The following is a 15,488-nucleotide window of genomic DNA, read 5'->3' on the forward strand; positions in this document are numbered from 1 at the left end:
TGAACTTCCTGATCCGTATCATAAATGTGCACAGAACAAGTCTTTCATTCAAGTAACTATAAACGGGAATTACTTCCTCATGTACCTTACAATAAACTGGAATGGCTTAGGCTTATTTGGACCTGATACCTCACTTTCAAAATAGTGGTAGTATGTAGCCCTTTTCTCTCAATTTGACAAAAACCAATACTTTGCTACGTGTTATTTATTCAGAGTTCTTCTTATTTCCTCCCTAATTTCTGAAGACGCAAGGCTTAGAAACTAGATTAATGAATTTTAATATTAACAATGTTAAACAGGACCGCAATGATGAACATATACAATTAGAGAATCGAGGAAATAATAGATACTGCGAAACTATTTTTGTATGTATTTTAGTTAAAAATGTTATCTCAATATTTTTAAAACATTAAAAAAATATTGTTAAAATCACATGAATAAACCATATAAGAAATTGAAAAAATAAAGATGACGTATGGAATAAAAACTTTCCCACCGACGGGATTCGAACACCAGCGTATCCGCTCCGTAGGCCGACGCCCTAACCGCTGTGCCAACCGGCGATGTTGTAAACGTTTCGAACATTCTGGTATATACCGCACAAAATACAATCCATTTTTTCTCTTAAAATATTTTTTAGGTCAAACACTTACTTGTTTCAATGTAATAATGTTTAAAATGACTTAATATATACCTGCGATAAAACCAACAAGTGTAACTTTCCTCCTAATAGCAGAAACGGCGAAAAAATTCGGTTTTTCTTGTTTTGACAAAAAGTGCCCACAACAAAAAATCTAAAAAAAATTGAGGACACTGCCTGTTATGGTACTTTATCGGGGCACTAAACAGCAAAATAGCATGTTTTCATATTTTTGAGAAATGTACATTTTTCCGATTTTTTGAGGTTTTTCAGTTTTTGCGACCACAGTTTGCAAGAAAAAAATCTGAAAAAATTCTCAAAAATCTGTCTTAGGATCCAAAATATGCCACATTTGTTTCAGAATTTTAGGAAGCATCAGAGTGTGGAAAATGCGTGGACAAGCGCGAAATCTAATTTACCCTGTAACTGCCCTCACGGGCAAGATAGAGGGTTGAAATTTTGCTCAGAGGGGTTTTTCTGGGTCAGCTTTCGAATGGTTCATTAATCATTGAAAAACCTCTAAGGGCAGTTTTGACCATCTTAATCGGCTAGGCCTTTTAAATAATTTCTTTATGTGGACTAACCTGAAGCCCCTTTGTGCTACGCTCATTTTTTATTTATGGAGGAATACAAAAAATCCTTTGAATAGCTTCGATCTGGAACTAATCGTTTTGGCAAGTTATAATATTGATCTAGCTTTGTGCAAAATTTCATGAGATACTTCGAGATGCTTTCGCCGCAATTTAAGTTTAAGGCGGTGGCCGCGGCCGCAAGATTGTGTGCGTGCATCCCCTCCCTTGTTCCGCACACGTACGCCGCGGCTCAAGATTGTGTGCGTGCATCCCCTCCCTAGTTCCGCACACGTACACGAGATTTGCAAGGGTACGGGATTCCCACTTCCATTTGTTAATAATGCAAAGATAGTACTGTTCTGTAGTCAAAAGCGTTAGATAAAAGTTCAATCTAGGCGGCAAAGGTCCTCAGAAGTCCTACTTTTGCGTTCTTTAGCCGTAATTTGCAATATTCAGCAGCATGCTGCTTTTCGAGTGACATTATCGTAAATATCGAGAGATTTAGAGCTCGTATGGAGTTCGTAGAACCTTTCCCGCCTAGCGGGAACATATAGGATCTCAATGCAACGCCAATCACGTGGTATGCTTACGTATTAATCGAATAAATGCGGGAACCCAGAAAAATTGGATCATTGAGTATTTCATCAAAATATAGTTCCGGCATTTTTCGCTACGAGCGCTGTACTCTGTTCCCGATCTCTCTCATCGTCAGCAGTCACTGTATCGGTAAAACAGAGGCCTATAGGAGCATGCGCGGCGCGACAGCGTGGATGGCGTGTACGTGTGCCTACGCCGATCGCAAGGGTCCGGGATGCCTGGAAATATTTCCCAATAATGCAGAGACGGGACTTTTCCGTAGTAAAAAGAGCTAGATAAAAGTTCAATCTAGGCGGGAAAGTTCCTCAGCAGTCCTACTTTTCCATCATCGAGAAATGATTAGCAATATTCGGCTGCATGTTGTCCGCCAGAGAGGCCTGTAGGAGCATGAGCGTCTCGTGACGCCACGCTTGTTTCGAACGCCTCGCGAAATTCACATTTTGGCCTCTGAACCGAAATAACCAGAGAGTTATGAAATCATTTCAACGGAAAAATTGTGATTTCATTAGTTTCTTTTCCCATAAATCGATTTTTTCCAAAATCCTGAGGTGACAGACAAATTTTTTGATCGCATTTGAAGTCAGCGTGACAAAATCTACGACAAAAGATGTACAGAATGTCAAGAAAAATCTAACCGTGCATGGCATTGGATAAATCACAATTTTGTTTAAATATTCCAAGTTTATTTTCAAAGTTAAAACATGTTTGTATCATAGTCTCTCTATTTTTCCCTTCTTTTGCAATATTTTAACTTCTAAAAAAAAATCATACCTCTATCTCATTTCTATCGAAAGTTCTTTGATTTTGACAGAAACTTCGTCACTTTGTCAAATATAGTGTTACGAGTATCGATATGTTACGATATCGATATGTGGGATCAGGATCCCCAGACCAAAAGTATGTAGGAGATCGGGAAGAATGGGAGGGTTCTGTGGGTGAGCGCGTTAGTCGATCGGCTACCACCAGTGAGGCCGTGGGTTCGATTCCCGCGGCGGCGGTGCCCTCATTTTTCCCGAGATCCTACGGCGGTGCCCTCATTTTTCCCGAGATCCTACAGATGCAATGAACCGAAATGTCAATTTGAATGCATCTGGAATGTTTAAGGCCGTTGTACACTAGACCGCACCGCCGCCTGACCAGCACCGCACCGCCGCCGACGTTTTGACATTCTTCTATGTAATTTAAATGGGAGTGCGCACATACGATCCGGTGCTGTTCTGTTGCCGTTATATGTGCGCACTCCCATTTAAATTACATAGAAGAATGTCAAAACGTCGGCGGCGGTGCGGTGCTGGTCAGGCGGCGGTGCGGTCTAGTGTGCAACGGCCTTTACTCACCGGTCCCAGGCGCTGCCAGACTACTTTTCTTTGTGGCGCCGCTTCCACGCTGGCCGCCTGCAACGCCGCTTTCGCGGCCGCCTCCGCCTCCTTAGCCCTGGCCAAAGCCAGCCTGACTTCGACGACGGCCTTGGAGGCCACCGCCACCGCCGCCGCCGCCGTCTCAGGCTGTACCACGACCGCTTCTTCCGCTTGCTTTTCAATCTCCATGATGCACGTGCACTGTCTTGCGTGGTCACATTCAATCTCCCGGAAAACCCACGAACGATGTTTCCTCGATTTTCTTTTTTCCGTTCTTCCCACTCCTCACTCATTCTATCTCTCTCTCATACTATTCTCAATTATTTCTTCTAGATTCTTCCATACATACATACACAGGCGCACACACACACAATAAAAACAATTACACACACAGTGCAATGTTGCACTGTGAAATGTTCAGGTCTGTACGAGCCTTTAGCTGCCATATTTTGCGGTGGTGGGGGTGGATGCTGGCGAGAAATCTGCCAACATTGGTGTCGTCGTTCTTCAGTTTACTCATGACCAGTGTTTGAGATTGGCTGAATGTGTCGGCAGCGTTTCCGCGCCGACGCGGATCGGCGCCCCGCAATTGGCTGGATCGCGGAGAGAAGCGAGATCAGGAATCGATTATTAGATCGCTCTCTAATTGGCCCGCGCCGACGAGACGGGTTACGATCGATTATCATCGTTTCGCCGGCTCGCTCGCTCGTCCAGTTCGTTTCTAACGCTCTATCAAACTATCTCGCAATCGATCTTGATCTCGACCTCTTGCTCGCGTGAACGCTTCGCGTCTTTTTGACCGGTTTCGTGCTACAAGAGCTATCTACGGCTCCCGAAATAGACGGGAGATATCCACTTCAAGCTAACTGTTCAAACGTGTTTATTTGTGTTTACAAACTGTACAAAGTAATCGGTTATAGTTCGACGATCCTCACGGTGAAATAAAGTCGTTGTGTCAGTAAACCGCGGCTCCTTAGTGTTCGCCTTCCGATCCCAAACATTTGGTCCTTCGAGCCGGATCCAGTATACAGTCCACTAAAAGCAAACGTCAAATACATCGTTAAAGATTTCGGTTGAATTCGTGAAGGAGACAATGGTTGACCTTGTCGACGAACAACGTACGCTCGCGCAGCGAATCTCCCGCGTCGCGATCAACCTTAAGAAGAAGGGTAAGGCGAACATTACTCTGGGAATGCTTCGGGCGGCTCACTCTTCGATCCAAGAATTCTGGGCTGACTTCTCCCAGGGGGATCTAAAAATAAGAAAAGCGGCTAGGAACGACGCCAAGTTGAGGGATAGCGCTTACATCGCGGAAGACGAATTCAGCGATGTACATACGACATATTTGGAGCAAGCTGGAGTTCTCCTCGACATGATCGCCGAATTTGAAACGGCGGCAGCCGTTAAGGTGCCCTCTGATTCGAACGTAACGCCCGGCGAGGCGACGTTCCAGAGGTCACGCGCAGTGTTGCCAAAGATGGCTCTCCCCACTTTCGAGGGTCACTACAAGGACTGGCCGTCCTTCCGCGACTTGTTTACCTCTCTTATAATCAACGACTCTTCGTTGTCTCCGGTGGAGTGCCTGCATTACTTGAAAACATGCATGAAGGGCGAAGCCATGGCGCTTCTGAAGAACATTCGAACGACGAATGACAATTTCAACATCGCGTGGAACAAGTTGGAGGATCGCTTCAACAATCCCCGGCTTCTCGTTCAGGCGCAAATAAGAGCTCTATCTTCCGTAGCTCCGCTGCGCAAGGAGTCGGCCGCTGAGATGAAACGTCTCTTTAATGAAACGTTCGACGCCATTGACGCGCTTGAGAATCTTGGGCGGCCTGTCACTAATGCAGTCGACTGGATCGTTGAATTGACAGTCGAGCGATGGGATCGGCAATCGCGTCGGGAATGGGAGGATTCTCTTAAGCACTCCAAGGACCATCCTACGCTGGAACAGCTGAGGACCTTTATGGAAGGACGCATACAAACATGTGAAGCGCTCGAACCTCAGACGGACGAAGCGTCCGACGGGAGGAAAGTCAACGTGAAGTCTGCGAAGGTGCATACGGTGTCCAAGGCGAGTTCGTCCGCGAAGGTCTGTGCATTGTGCCAGGGCAATCATTTTGTCCTGTATTGTGGCCGGTACCAGGCGAAGACTGCTGCCGAGCGGAAGGAAACAGCCAAGACACTGAACCTGTGTTTTAACTGTCTCGGGAAGCATCCTGCGAGTGAGTGCACGTCTTCCAAGCGATGCCAAAAGTGCGAAGGAAAGCACCACACGACTATCCACGAGGCCGCACCATCCACCAAGTCAACGAAGTCTCCGGAAGCCTTCGTGCAGCACGTCTCCATGCACGTGAGTCGCTCCTCCTTCTCAGTTCTCCTCAGTACAGCGCGCGTAGCAGTTTCAGGCCCACGGGGACAGGGCTGCTCAGCTCGTTCTCTTATTGACCCTGGCAGTGAAGTCTCCCTCATCACGGAAGCGCTCGCGCAGCGGCTCGGTGTCAAGCGGAGCCAAGCTCGAGTTCCGCTTCTCGGCGTCGGCGGTGCAAGGGCAAAGTTCACACGAGGAAAAACCACGCTGGTCATATCTCCTCCTGGCAGAGGAGAACTCCGCTTCCAGATCCCTGTCTATATCCTGCCTGAGCTCTCGCGATACCGGCCGTACAACTTACCTGCTCGAGTCGATTGGCCGCATATCCGAGGACTGGAGCTCGCCGATCCGGGGTACCACCTAGCCGATCCAGTCGACATCCCGATAGGAGCGGACTCCTACAACATCATCCTTCGAGAGGGGGTCAGACGGGGGCCGCCACACACTCCTGTAGCGCAGGAAACGGCTCTGGGTTGGATCCTCACCGGAGGCATCGACTCGGGAAATGCCGATGGGTCATCGAGCAGGGCGGAGGTTCCGGTCCATCACTGCAATATAGACCGCGAATTAATAGAGTTTCTCACCAGGTTCTGGGAGCAGGAGGAAGTCGAAACTTCGATTCCAGCCACCGCTGACGACAGGAAGGCAGAAAAGCACTTCCTAGACACTCACCAACGGCTTCCTGACGGACGGTTCATGGTGCGTCTGCCGTTTGCAAGGACACCAGAACTAGGAGACTCTCGCCTCATCGCCCTGCGTACACTGGACTCGCTGAGCTCCAGATTCCAGCGTTCTGCCGAATTCCGCCAAGCTTACGGTGAATTTCTGGCAACCTACGAAGCTCTGGGGCATATGGCCGCGACAACGCATCCAATTTCCCGCGCAGGGTATTATCTCCCGCACCATGGAGTAATGCGGGAATCGAGCACCACGACGAAACTCAGGGTTGTCTTCAACGGCTCGAAGGCATCCTCCAACGGGAAGTCTCTGAATGAGTTTCTGCTTCGGGGACCTAACTTGCTGCCGAATCTCGCGGACATCCTTCTACGCTGGCGGCGGTACGCTCTCGTATTCACAGCGGACATAGAGAAGATGTACCGACAGATCATCGTCCATCCTGACGACCGGAAATGGCAGAGGATCCTGTGGAGGCCTGCAGGGAAAAGCAGCGTCGTTGACTACGACCTCAACACGGTCACGTACGGACTCACCAGTGCTCCATATCTGGCGATCCGATGCTTGCACCAACTGGCTAAGGTGGAGGCACAGCGTTTCCCCTTGGGATCTGGCATCTTACTCGAGGAGGTCTACATGGACGACGTCCTCACTGGAGCGGACACACCCTCAGAGGCTAAAGCCAAACAAAGGGAACTACGGGAGCTCCTCATGGCGGGCGGTTTTCCTCTGCGCAAGTGGGCTGCCAACGCGCCGGGTCTACTTGAAGGACTGTCCCGCGACGAGAGGAAGGGCATCGTCGAGTGGGACTCTCCCACGCTCCACAGCGTCCTAGGTATCAAGTGGTTGCCCTCATCTGATTGTTTCCAGGTCTCCGCTGTGAAGTCTCTACCGAGCTCGGGATTCACCAAGCGTGCAGTACTCAGCGGGACAGCGCAGCTGTTCGACCCACTCGGCTGGCTGGCGCCAGTCACGATCGTAGCCAAGGTGCTGATCCAGTCCCTGTGGCTACTGAAGGTCGATTGGGACACGCCACTACCGGAGAAGGAGGAAAAGCTGTGGCGACAGTTCCAGAATGGAATCCCGGAGCTGCAGCATCTCCAGGTACCACGATGGCTCGGAACCAGCTCCTGCAGTTCGCCTCCCGAACTCCATGGGTTCGCTGATGCCTCCGAGCGCGCCTATGCTGCGGTGGTCTACTCCCGCAGCGTCAACCCGGAGGGAGTGGCGACGGTGTCGCTCATCGTCGCCAAGTCTAAGGTGGCTCCTCTGAAAAGGGTCTCGCTGCCAAGACTGGAACTCTGCGCCGCTTTCCTGCTGACCAGACTCGTCGAACACGTCGTCCGGGTGCTGGACTGGCCGTCCGTCGACGTACATCTGTGGTCGGATTCCGCGGTGGCTCTCAGCTGGATCCGAGGACATCCCACACGCTGGCCCACTTACGTGGCCAACAGGGTCGCCGAGATCCAGAGGATGCTTCCAGCGGCGAAGTGGCACCACATCCGGAGCGCGGAGAATCCGGCGGACTGTGCCTCCCGAGGGTTATCTCCGGCGGAACTACCGAAGTTCTCGCTGTGGTGGCGAGGACCCGAGTGGCTCGCCTCACCCGGTCCACTTCCAGAGGAAACCAGGTCAGAGGCAACGCACGAAGTAGAGGAGCACCAGGTTCTGCACGTCACCAGCCGGGAGAAGAGCAGTTCCTCGGAACTAGTCGAACGCTTCTCAAGTTTGAATCGACTGCTCCGGGTCCTGGCCTGGTGCCGCCGATGGGTTCCTGGAAATCGACAAGGAGAGTCACTCATCACGGCAGCCGAGATTCGGACAAGCAAACTCACCCTTCTACGGCTGGAACAGGCCGCAGCGTTCGCGGAGGACATCGCCAACCTTCGGAAGGGTCGACCGCTAGCCGCCAGAAGCCGGCTAGCCAAGCTGTGTCCAATCCTGGACAAAGACGGGGTGCTGCGCGTGGGAGGGCGGATACAGGCCGCGAACCTCCCATACGACCGGACTCATCCCGCGATCCTTCCTGACGAATCCTCCTTAGCTAGGTTGTGGGTCGATGCTGCCCACAAACGATGCTTGCATGGAGAAACACAGCTCACACTGGCTACGCTACGCCAGGAGTGCTGGATCCTCAAGGGTCGCCACTTAGTTAAGGCCTGCATCCATCGGTGCACCACCTGTATACGCTGGAAAGGCCAAACAGCCCCACCAAAAATGGGAAACCTTCCATTATCTCGAATAACGCCTAGTCGTCCCTTTTTCAGATCAGGCATCGACTACGCAGGACCCATACACGTGCGAACCAGTCGGGGTCGTGGCAAGCTGACCTCGAAGGGATACATCGCGGTATTTATCTGTCTGGCCACCAGGGCTGTCCAACTGGAGGCTGTCTCGGATGGGTCCACCGAAACCTTCTTGGCAGCACTGCGGAGGTTTATCTCTCGGCGAGGCCGATGCGCAGAACTTCACAGCGACTGTGGTCGAAATTTCATCGGAGCCAACCACGAGCTCCGAACGCTACTAAAGCAATCCGTGGCACAGGGAGGTGGCCCATTCGCTGCAGCTTCCAGGGAGGGCATCACCTGGAAATTCAATCCCCCTTCCGCTCCACACTTTGGGGGCATCTGGGAAGCGGCCGTCAAATCGGTCAAGCACCACCTGCGGAGGCTCATCGGCGAACAGCGGCTTTCCTTCGAGGAGCTTGCCACGCTCCTGACTGGTATCGAAGCCTGTTTAAATTCTAGGCCAATACTACCGCTGTCCGATGACCCTGAGGATCCAGCAGCTCTAACTCCGGGACATTTCCTGGTCGGGGAACCGCTCCTCGCTATTCCAGAGCCCAGCCTCGAGGAATTGTCAGTCTCACGGTTATCTCGGTGGCAGTTGGTGCAGCAGATGCAGCAGCACTTTTGGAGGCGCTGGTCCCGGGAGTATCTGAATTCACTGCAACCAAGGGGCAAGTGGCGACGAGATCAAGCATGGGTCAAGGCCGGGTCCCTCTGCCTAGTAAAAAACGAAATACTGCCACCCACACAATGGCCACTAGCGCGCGTCGTCCACGTACACCCGGGGCCAGATGGCTCGACTCGCGTGGTCACGTTACGCACCTCCACTTCACAACTGCTGCGACCGGTGCACAAGCTCATCCCGCTCCTGGCTCCGGAAATCGATGAGACTGGCCACGGGAACAACCTCGAGGCTGGACTCTCGGCGTAACTAAAACCATGTAACTCTTTCATTTCGTGGTCGATTCACCTCATCCCATCATGAAGTCGTCTCACTCACCTGGTACATAGCTCACTCTGTAAATCATCACTGCATCACTCGGCACCATCTTCGCGTTCACTCGTCACTTGTAACTTCGTAAATTACTACGCACTTCTTTCTGTTGTAGAAACTACGCAACACGTTGCTGACCCATTCAGCCGAGCCATTCATCTGTTTCGCATCTCCCCACCACCTCCACACAGCGGTTTAATTTCGTCATTGGCTGACGAGGCGGGCGGAAATGTTTGAGATTGGCTGAATGTGTCGGCAGCGTTTCCGCGCCGACGCGGATCGGCGCCCCGCAATTGGCTGGATCGCGGAGAGAAGCGAGATCAGGAATCGATTATTAGATCGCTCTCTAATTGGCCCGCGCCGACGAGACGGGTTACGATCGATTATCATCGTTTCGCCGGCTCGCTCGCTCGTCCAGTTCGTTTCTAACGCTCTATCAAACTATCTCGCAATCGATCTTGATCTCGACCTCTTGCTCGCGTGAACGCTTCGCGTCTTTTTGACCGGTTTCGTGCTACAAGAGCTATCTACGGCTCCCGAAATAGACGGGAGATATCCACTTCAAGCTAACTGTTCAAACGTGTTTATTTGTGTTTACAAACTGTACAAAGTAATCGGTTATAGTTCGACGATCCTCACGGTGAAATAAAGTCGTTGTGTCAGTAAACCGCGGCTCTTTAGTGTTCGCCTTCCGATCCCAAACAACCAGAAACGCGTTAGTTCGTAGATTCGCGTTCGTTCCTGCGTCATAAGAATATCTACTATTGACCAATCGAATTGACCAATCGGTCGGTATTGGGAAAGTGTATTGTGAAAGTGTATTGTGAAAGTGTATTGTGAAAGTGTATTGTGAAAGAGTATTGTGAAAGTGTATTGTGTATTGAAAATGAAGCCAACCATTTCGTTGGTGGATACGGGACGAATGGAGAAGAAGCGTTCGGCCAAAGGAGCCACAGGAATCAAGAGACTTCGAACTTCTGCGAGACGCTATAGCAGAAGGAGAGCTCAGCTGAAGAGGTATACTTTAATTATAATTCAGTATAGTTCAATTACGTATTGTAACGTTGGGCCTTTTCGCCGCGTAGTGAGACGGGAACGGGGCCAACTCCGGGAATTTCTGGGCACTGAGGCCGGGCCGTATACGGCCGCGAATACGCGGTCCTCCCGGTACTAACGTGTTCTCGAAGATTTTCTTAAGCCGAAAAAGAGCCTTCTGTTCGGGCGCCAGGCACCGGAAGGGTGCCACGCGAAACACGGAAGAAGTTCGCCCTCGGCCAAGGCTGAGGGCGAGAGTCGAACCTTCAAAAACCGCGAGAAGAACGAGAGGCGCGAAAGGGGTCGGGGGTTCGGACACGGAAATAGCGAAGACAGCCATCACGGCAGGGCGGATCGCGCAGATTGAAAAGATCGGAAAACGAAATGGGCTCTACTACATTTATTGGCGTCAAGGTGTTACAATTTCGCGGCCACGTGGCCGTACCCGAGAGCCCGCGCTCTTTATACAATTTTGGCGAAAGGGTGAAGTGTTCGCAGCGCGTGGTTGTCGATTGATAAAATAATCCGCGTGGGTGCGGTAAATCGGCACGGGAATTCATTCTCGCAGGAGCGAGAGTTTCGCGGCACGCTGGTGGTCGGCGCGATTACGGTAAGACTGTCGTGGCGCAGTTTCGCAGGAAAATTCGCGGTACGCTACGCGACGCACAGTGGACCTATAATACTCATAGGTTTCTCGGGTCGCTGATTATAAATCTGATGTCAAAATTACAATAAACAAAAATAAAATTTTTTTAACATGTTCCCGCCGGCATGTACCATCACTGGTACATAGAGGGCTGTCCCATGGGACGGCTTGTACCATTGATGGTACATACACAATTGTGCCCATAATTATGAAAGTGGTCTAAGTCAATATTTAAAAAAAAAATGAAAGTATTGATAATTTATTAATAAATGTTTCAAAACCTTCACAAAACGTAATATCCAAAATTTTTTAAAAATTGACTTAGACTACTTTCATAATTATGGGCACAATTGTCCCATTGGGCGGCATGTTTAGAGCCGTCAGATGCCGAGGACTACAAATAAGACCGCCGGCGGGAACGTGTTAAACAATAAAAAATCGTTGTACAGAAAATTCTATAAGTGGAACCATACAATGCTTATACAAATTTTATTATAACTTCTGTTGGATTATTAGCAATAATAATGCAACTGCCAAAAGAGCAAAAATAAATTACGTTGTCCATGAGAAACACTGTAGCTTTCTCTTCCTTAGAATAACAGACCAGATGTCATCGGGCCCATAGGCCTGGTATTTGTCGTACCCGAGGGCCAGGGCAATAAACGATGCAGGCCTGGGTTTTTCCCTTATTTCAAGTGGACGAAAGATTTCTCTTTCGCCCCTGCTTTTTCTTTTCTTCACTTCGAGTCCGTTAGCCGAACTGGTTACATCGTCCTTCCGCGCTGTTTAATAAAACAGTTATAGAAAGAATTCTCCAGTGAAGTCGATTATTTAAATACCCATTCCTAATAACTTCTAAATTTATCGAGAAAACATGCTTGTAAGTAGTACCATGTCTACCTCTGCGTCACAAAAATGGATCGCATTACGAAAGGGGCAGTTTTGAGCAGCTACTTTTTCAAAATAATGTTGAATAATAGTATCTACTACAAGACTCGACAAGAATCTCCGTGGAATATTGTGGAATATACAACTTCTAGTATACATTTGTAAAATCTGTGCACTAAATTTTATCATTCACTTCATACATTCCAAACATTAATTAATATAAATCCAATGTTATTATTATGTATAGCAGTTACTTCCAGGAGCAGCATCCATCGTACACGCACAAAAAAATTCAATTTCCGTAAAATTGTAAGCTTGACACCTTTTTTTTCACGACGTAGTTCACTGCACGAAAACTGCGAGACGACTGTATGGGATATTTGTACTCACACCATTTAGCAGGTATAGGTAGTAGGCTTGCAGCCAAGCTCGCATATGCGAGCCGAGCTCGGGTCGAGTCGAGTCGGGAATTAATTAATTAATTATATTAATTTTACTTTTGCTGATTGTTGGACCGAAGGCCCAACGACTGCAGAAATTCACAGGCGAATTGGCTATAAAAGTCGGTACCCTTACTCCGCCGCGATAATTAGCACCGCGTCACGCTGCTACATGCGCCACCTTCTTTAGCTACTAATAAAACAATAAACGACACATAACCCAGTGGTATTGTTTAAAATACTATACACTTTTATACTAAATGCTTATATTTCGATGAAACAAGCCAGAATTCCTTCCTACGCACGCCAGGTGCAAGACTATCTTCCATTATGCATAATTATTGTTAAATGATAAAAAAAAGAAAATCCTGAAACATGTATCCCCTATTTTGGATCAAAGATCACACACCCAAGTTTACATTAAAATGAACTAACAATAGATAAGAGAAACTGCAAGAAAAATCAAATTTTTAATATATTGTTTAAACAAAAAGCTTTTGTTAAAATTTTCTTGCGCGACTACATTTCCCATTGAAAAACACACAATTTAAAAAAAATTCAAATTTTTTTCGACCTCTGGTTTCCGAGATATCTCAAAAAATATGGTTTTGACCCCCAACTTTGAGGGCTGTTTTCACCCCTTCAAAGTGGATGACTGCCGATAAAAAAACACGTGTCAAATATTTTTCAAAGAACTATAAGCTCCCATAAGTTTCATCAAAATCGGATTTTCGCATCTGAATATGTTCCCTTGTAAGCTCGGCTCTCATTTTCGGGTACTCGCACAGCTCTAATAGGTAGTAAGATCTTTTTACCTTCGGCTTCTTATACAGTCATTACCTGAGTATCCAATACGGCAAGAGTCATACCCCTAACGTGAAATTCATTTTTTGCATTTTGGCCACGTTTTGGCGCTTTTGGCCCACTGTGCGTCGTTCTATTCGCGATAGCGTTGTTTTGGGCAGTCCGGTCCCTTCGCTCCGTTGCTCTGAGCGATAAAGTGGCAATGCAAAATTTACAACGTCACAGTATTCAAATCTCTGTAGATGTGGTGGAATAATAATCTCCTACACATTCAAAACAGTAGATTTTTTTCTATTATGTTTTCAGACTGCAGCGGTTGGCGGAGCTTGCGCAGGAGGAAACTTCACGTCCTCTCCTCGTACATGAAGATACAGGGGCAGCAGACAATGTAGTGCCGTCAACGATTGGATTAGCACAGTAAATGTTTTGCGACCCTCCCCACAGTATCACGGAACACGCTGAAGAAATGGAAGAGGATGAACAAATGCCAGAACATGAAGAAATGGCAGACGAAGCCGAAGAAAAACAACAAGGAGCCGAAGAACAAGTACAAGAGGCCGAGGACAGAATTGTGCGAGAAGTTCTACAGAAGAGACTTCGGGATGAAAAGAGAAGAATAGAAGAGGCGGAAAAAACCGGCGAAAATGGGAAGCTTGTCGTGGAAACAGAAACGACAGTCGAGGAAATATTGTGCCTCTCCGACGGTTTGAGCATCGTGGACATGCACCACGCGTTTCAGCAAATGAAGCTGATAGGCGAACATTCGGGAACATTCGAGTGTTCGACCAGACATTTGGAAATAAAAAATCTCAAGAGATTCGGTTTGAAGACCACACTGGTCATAGGATGCAAGATGTGCAATTACACAACCGAAGTCCATAGTCAGCCTGGAGATGCTGAGACCATGGACATCAACCGAAGCGCGGTCGCCGGAACAATGACAACCGGAGGCGGATACGGGAAAATGGAAGAATTTCTCGCAGCCATAAACGTTCCGTACATGTCGAAGAGGCAGTACCGCAAATATCACGATTCCATCGTCAACGGATTCGGCGCTGCTGCGGAAGAGGAGATGATGACAGCGGCTGAAGAGGAGAAGAGGCTAGCCATTGAAAGAGGCGACGTCATTGCAAAACATATTGGCGGAAAGAGATTACATTTCGGCCAAAGAGGATCGTACTTCGCACGATGTGCCGCTGTGGTACAATACAATACAGGCGAAGCATTGTCTCGCTTATGCAAAGCTATGGGAAAAGAGTCGCCACAAGTTTTGAAAAATATGGAAGAACGACGTAAAAAGAAAGTCTCAGAAAATGCCGAAAAGAAGAGGACCACGAAGAGCACGAAGAAGCAGTTCCGCGCAGTCCAAGATTCGGATTATGGACCAAACGCGCAGAAAGAAGACATGGACAAATGCATGTTTGATCTGCAGACAGAAAAGCATATGGAAATGCTAAACAATTGGCAGAAGGACCGAGGAAACATCGAGCAGGATACTATTGGACAGAGCGCAAACACAAATTGGATGACGTACAGTTCGAAGCTTTTGACTGCGTCCCACTTCCGCGCCGTGTGCCACCGGAAAAAAACCACGTTGTGTTCGAAGCTGGTGAAGACGTTGCTGTACCCACGCCTGTTAACCGTTCCCGCTCTAGAATATGGAAGGGAGAATGAAGATGTTGCTCGTGAAGAATTAGCGAGAGAAGAAAACATTCAATTTCGACGATGTGGCCTTTTCATCGATCCATCGATTCCCTATTTGGGAGCATCGCCAGACGGTGTAATAGATGACGACGGTATTGTGGAAATAAAATGCCCAGAAACCGCAGAGAATTTAACACCAGAAGAGGCAATAAGCACAGTGCCAGCTGTCAAGAAAATATTTACAGACAGTGCAGGTACTGCATTGAGTAAAACCCACGAGTACTTCTACCAAGTACAAGGGCAGCTACACGCAACTGGTAGAAATACTGCCCGTTTTGCCTGTGGACGAAAAAAGGAATCAAGACAATTAAAGTTGAGCGAGACGACGAATTTTGGCAACGTAACATGGAGCCAAAATTATCGCGTTTTTATATCGATTGTATGCTGCCGGAAATAGTCGACAGCAGACATACAAGAGGCATGCCCATTCGGGAACCTCAATATATTCTCGAAGCCAGAGAAAGTACAAACAATTA

At 48.4% G+C, this 15,488-nt stretch overlaps 1 protein-coding gene across 1 annotated transcript; it reads left to right on the forward strand.

The window, feature by feature from the left end:
* The first annotated feature begins 4,260 nt into the window (after positions 1-4,260).
* Positions 4,261-9,432, forward strand: LOC143363629 (uncharacterized). The gene has a single exon (XM_076804193.1). It carries the CDS (start codon positions 4,261-4,263, stop codon positions 9,430-9,432), a length of 5,172 nt encoding a protein of 1,723 aa, XP_076660308.1.
* The last annotated feature ends 6,056 nt before the right edge of the window (positions 9,433-15,488 follow it).

Source organism: Halictus rubicundus, unplaced genomic scaffold, assembly GCF_050948215.1.
Source record: "Halictus rubicundus isolate RS-2024b unplaced genomic scaffold, iyHalRubi1_principal scaffold0081, whole genome shotgun sequence".
Lineage (NCBI taxonomy): Eukaryota > Metazoa > Arthropoda > Insecta > Hymenoptera > Halictidae > Halictus > Halictus rubicundus.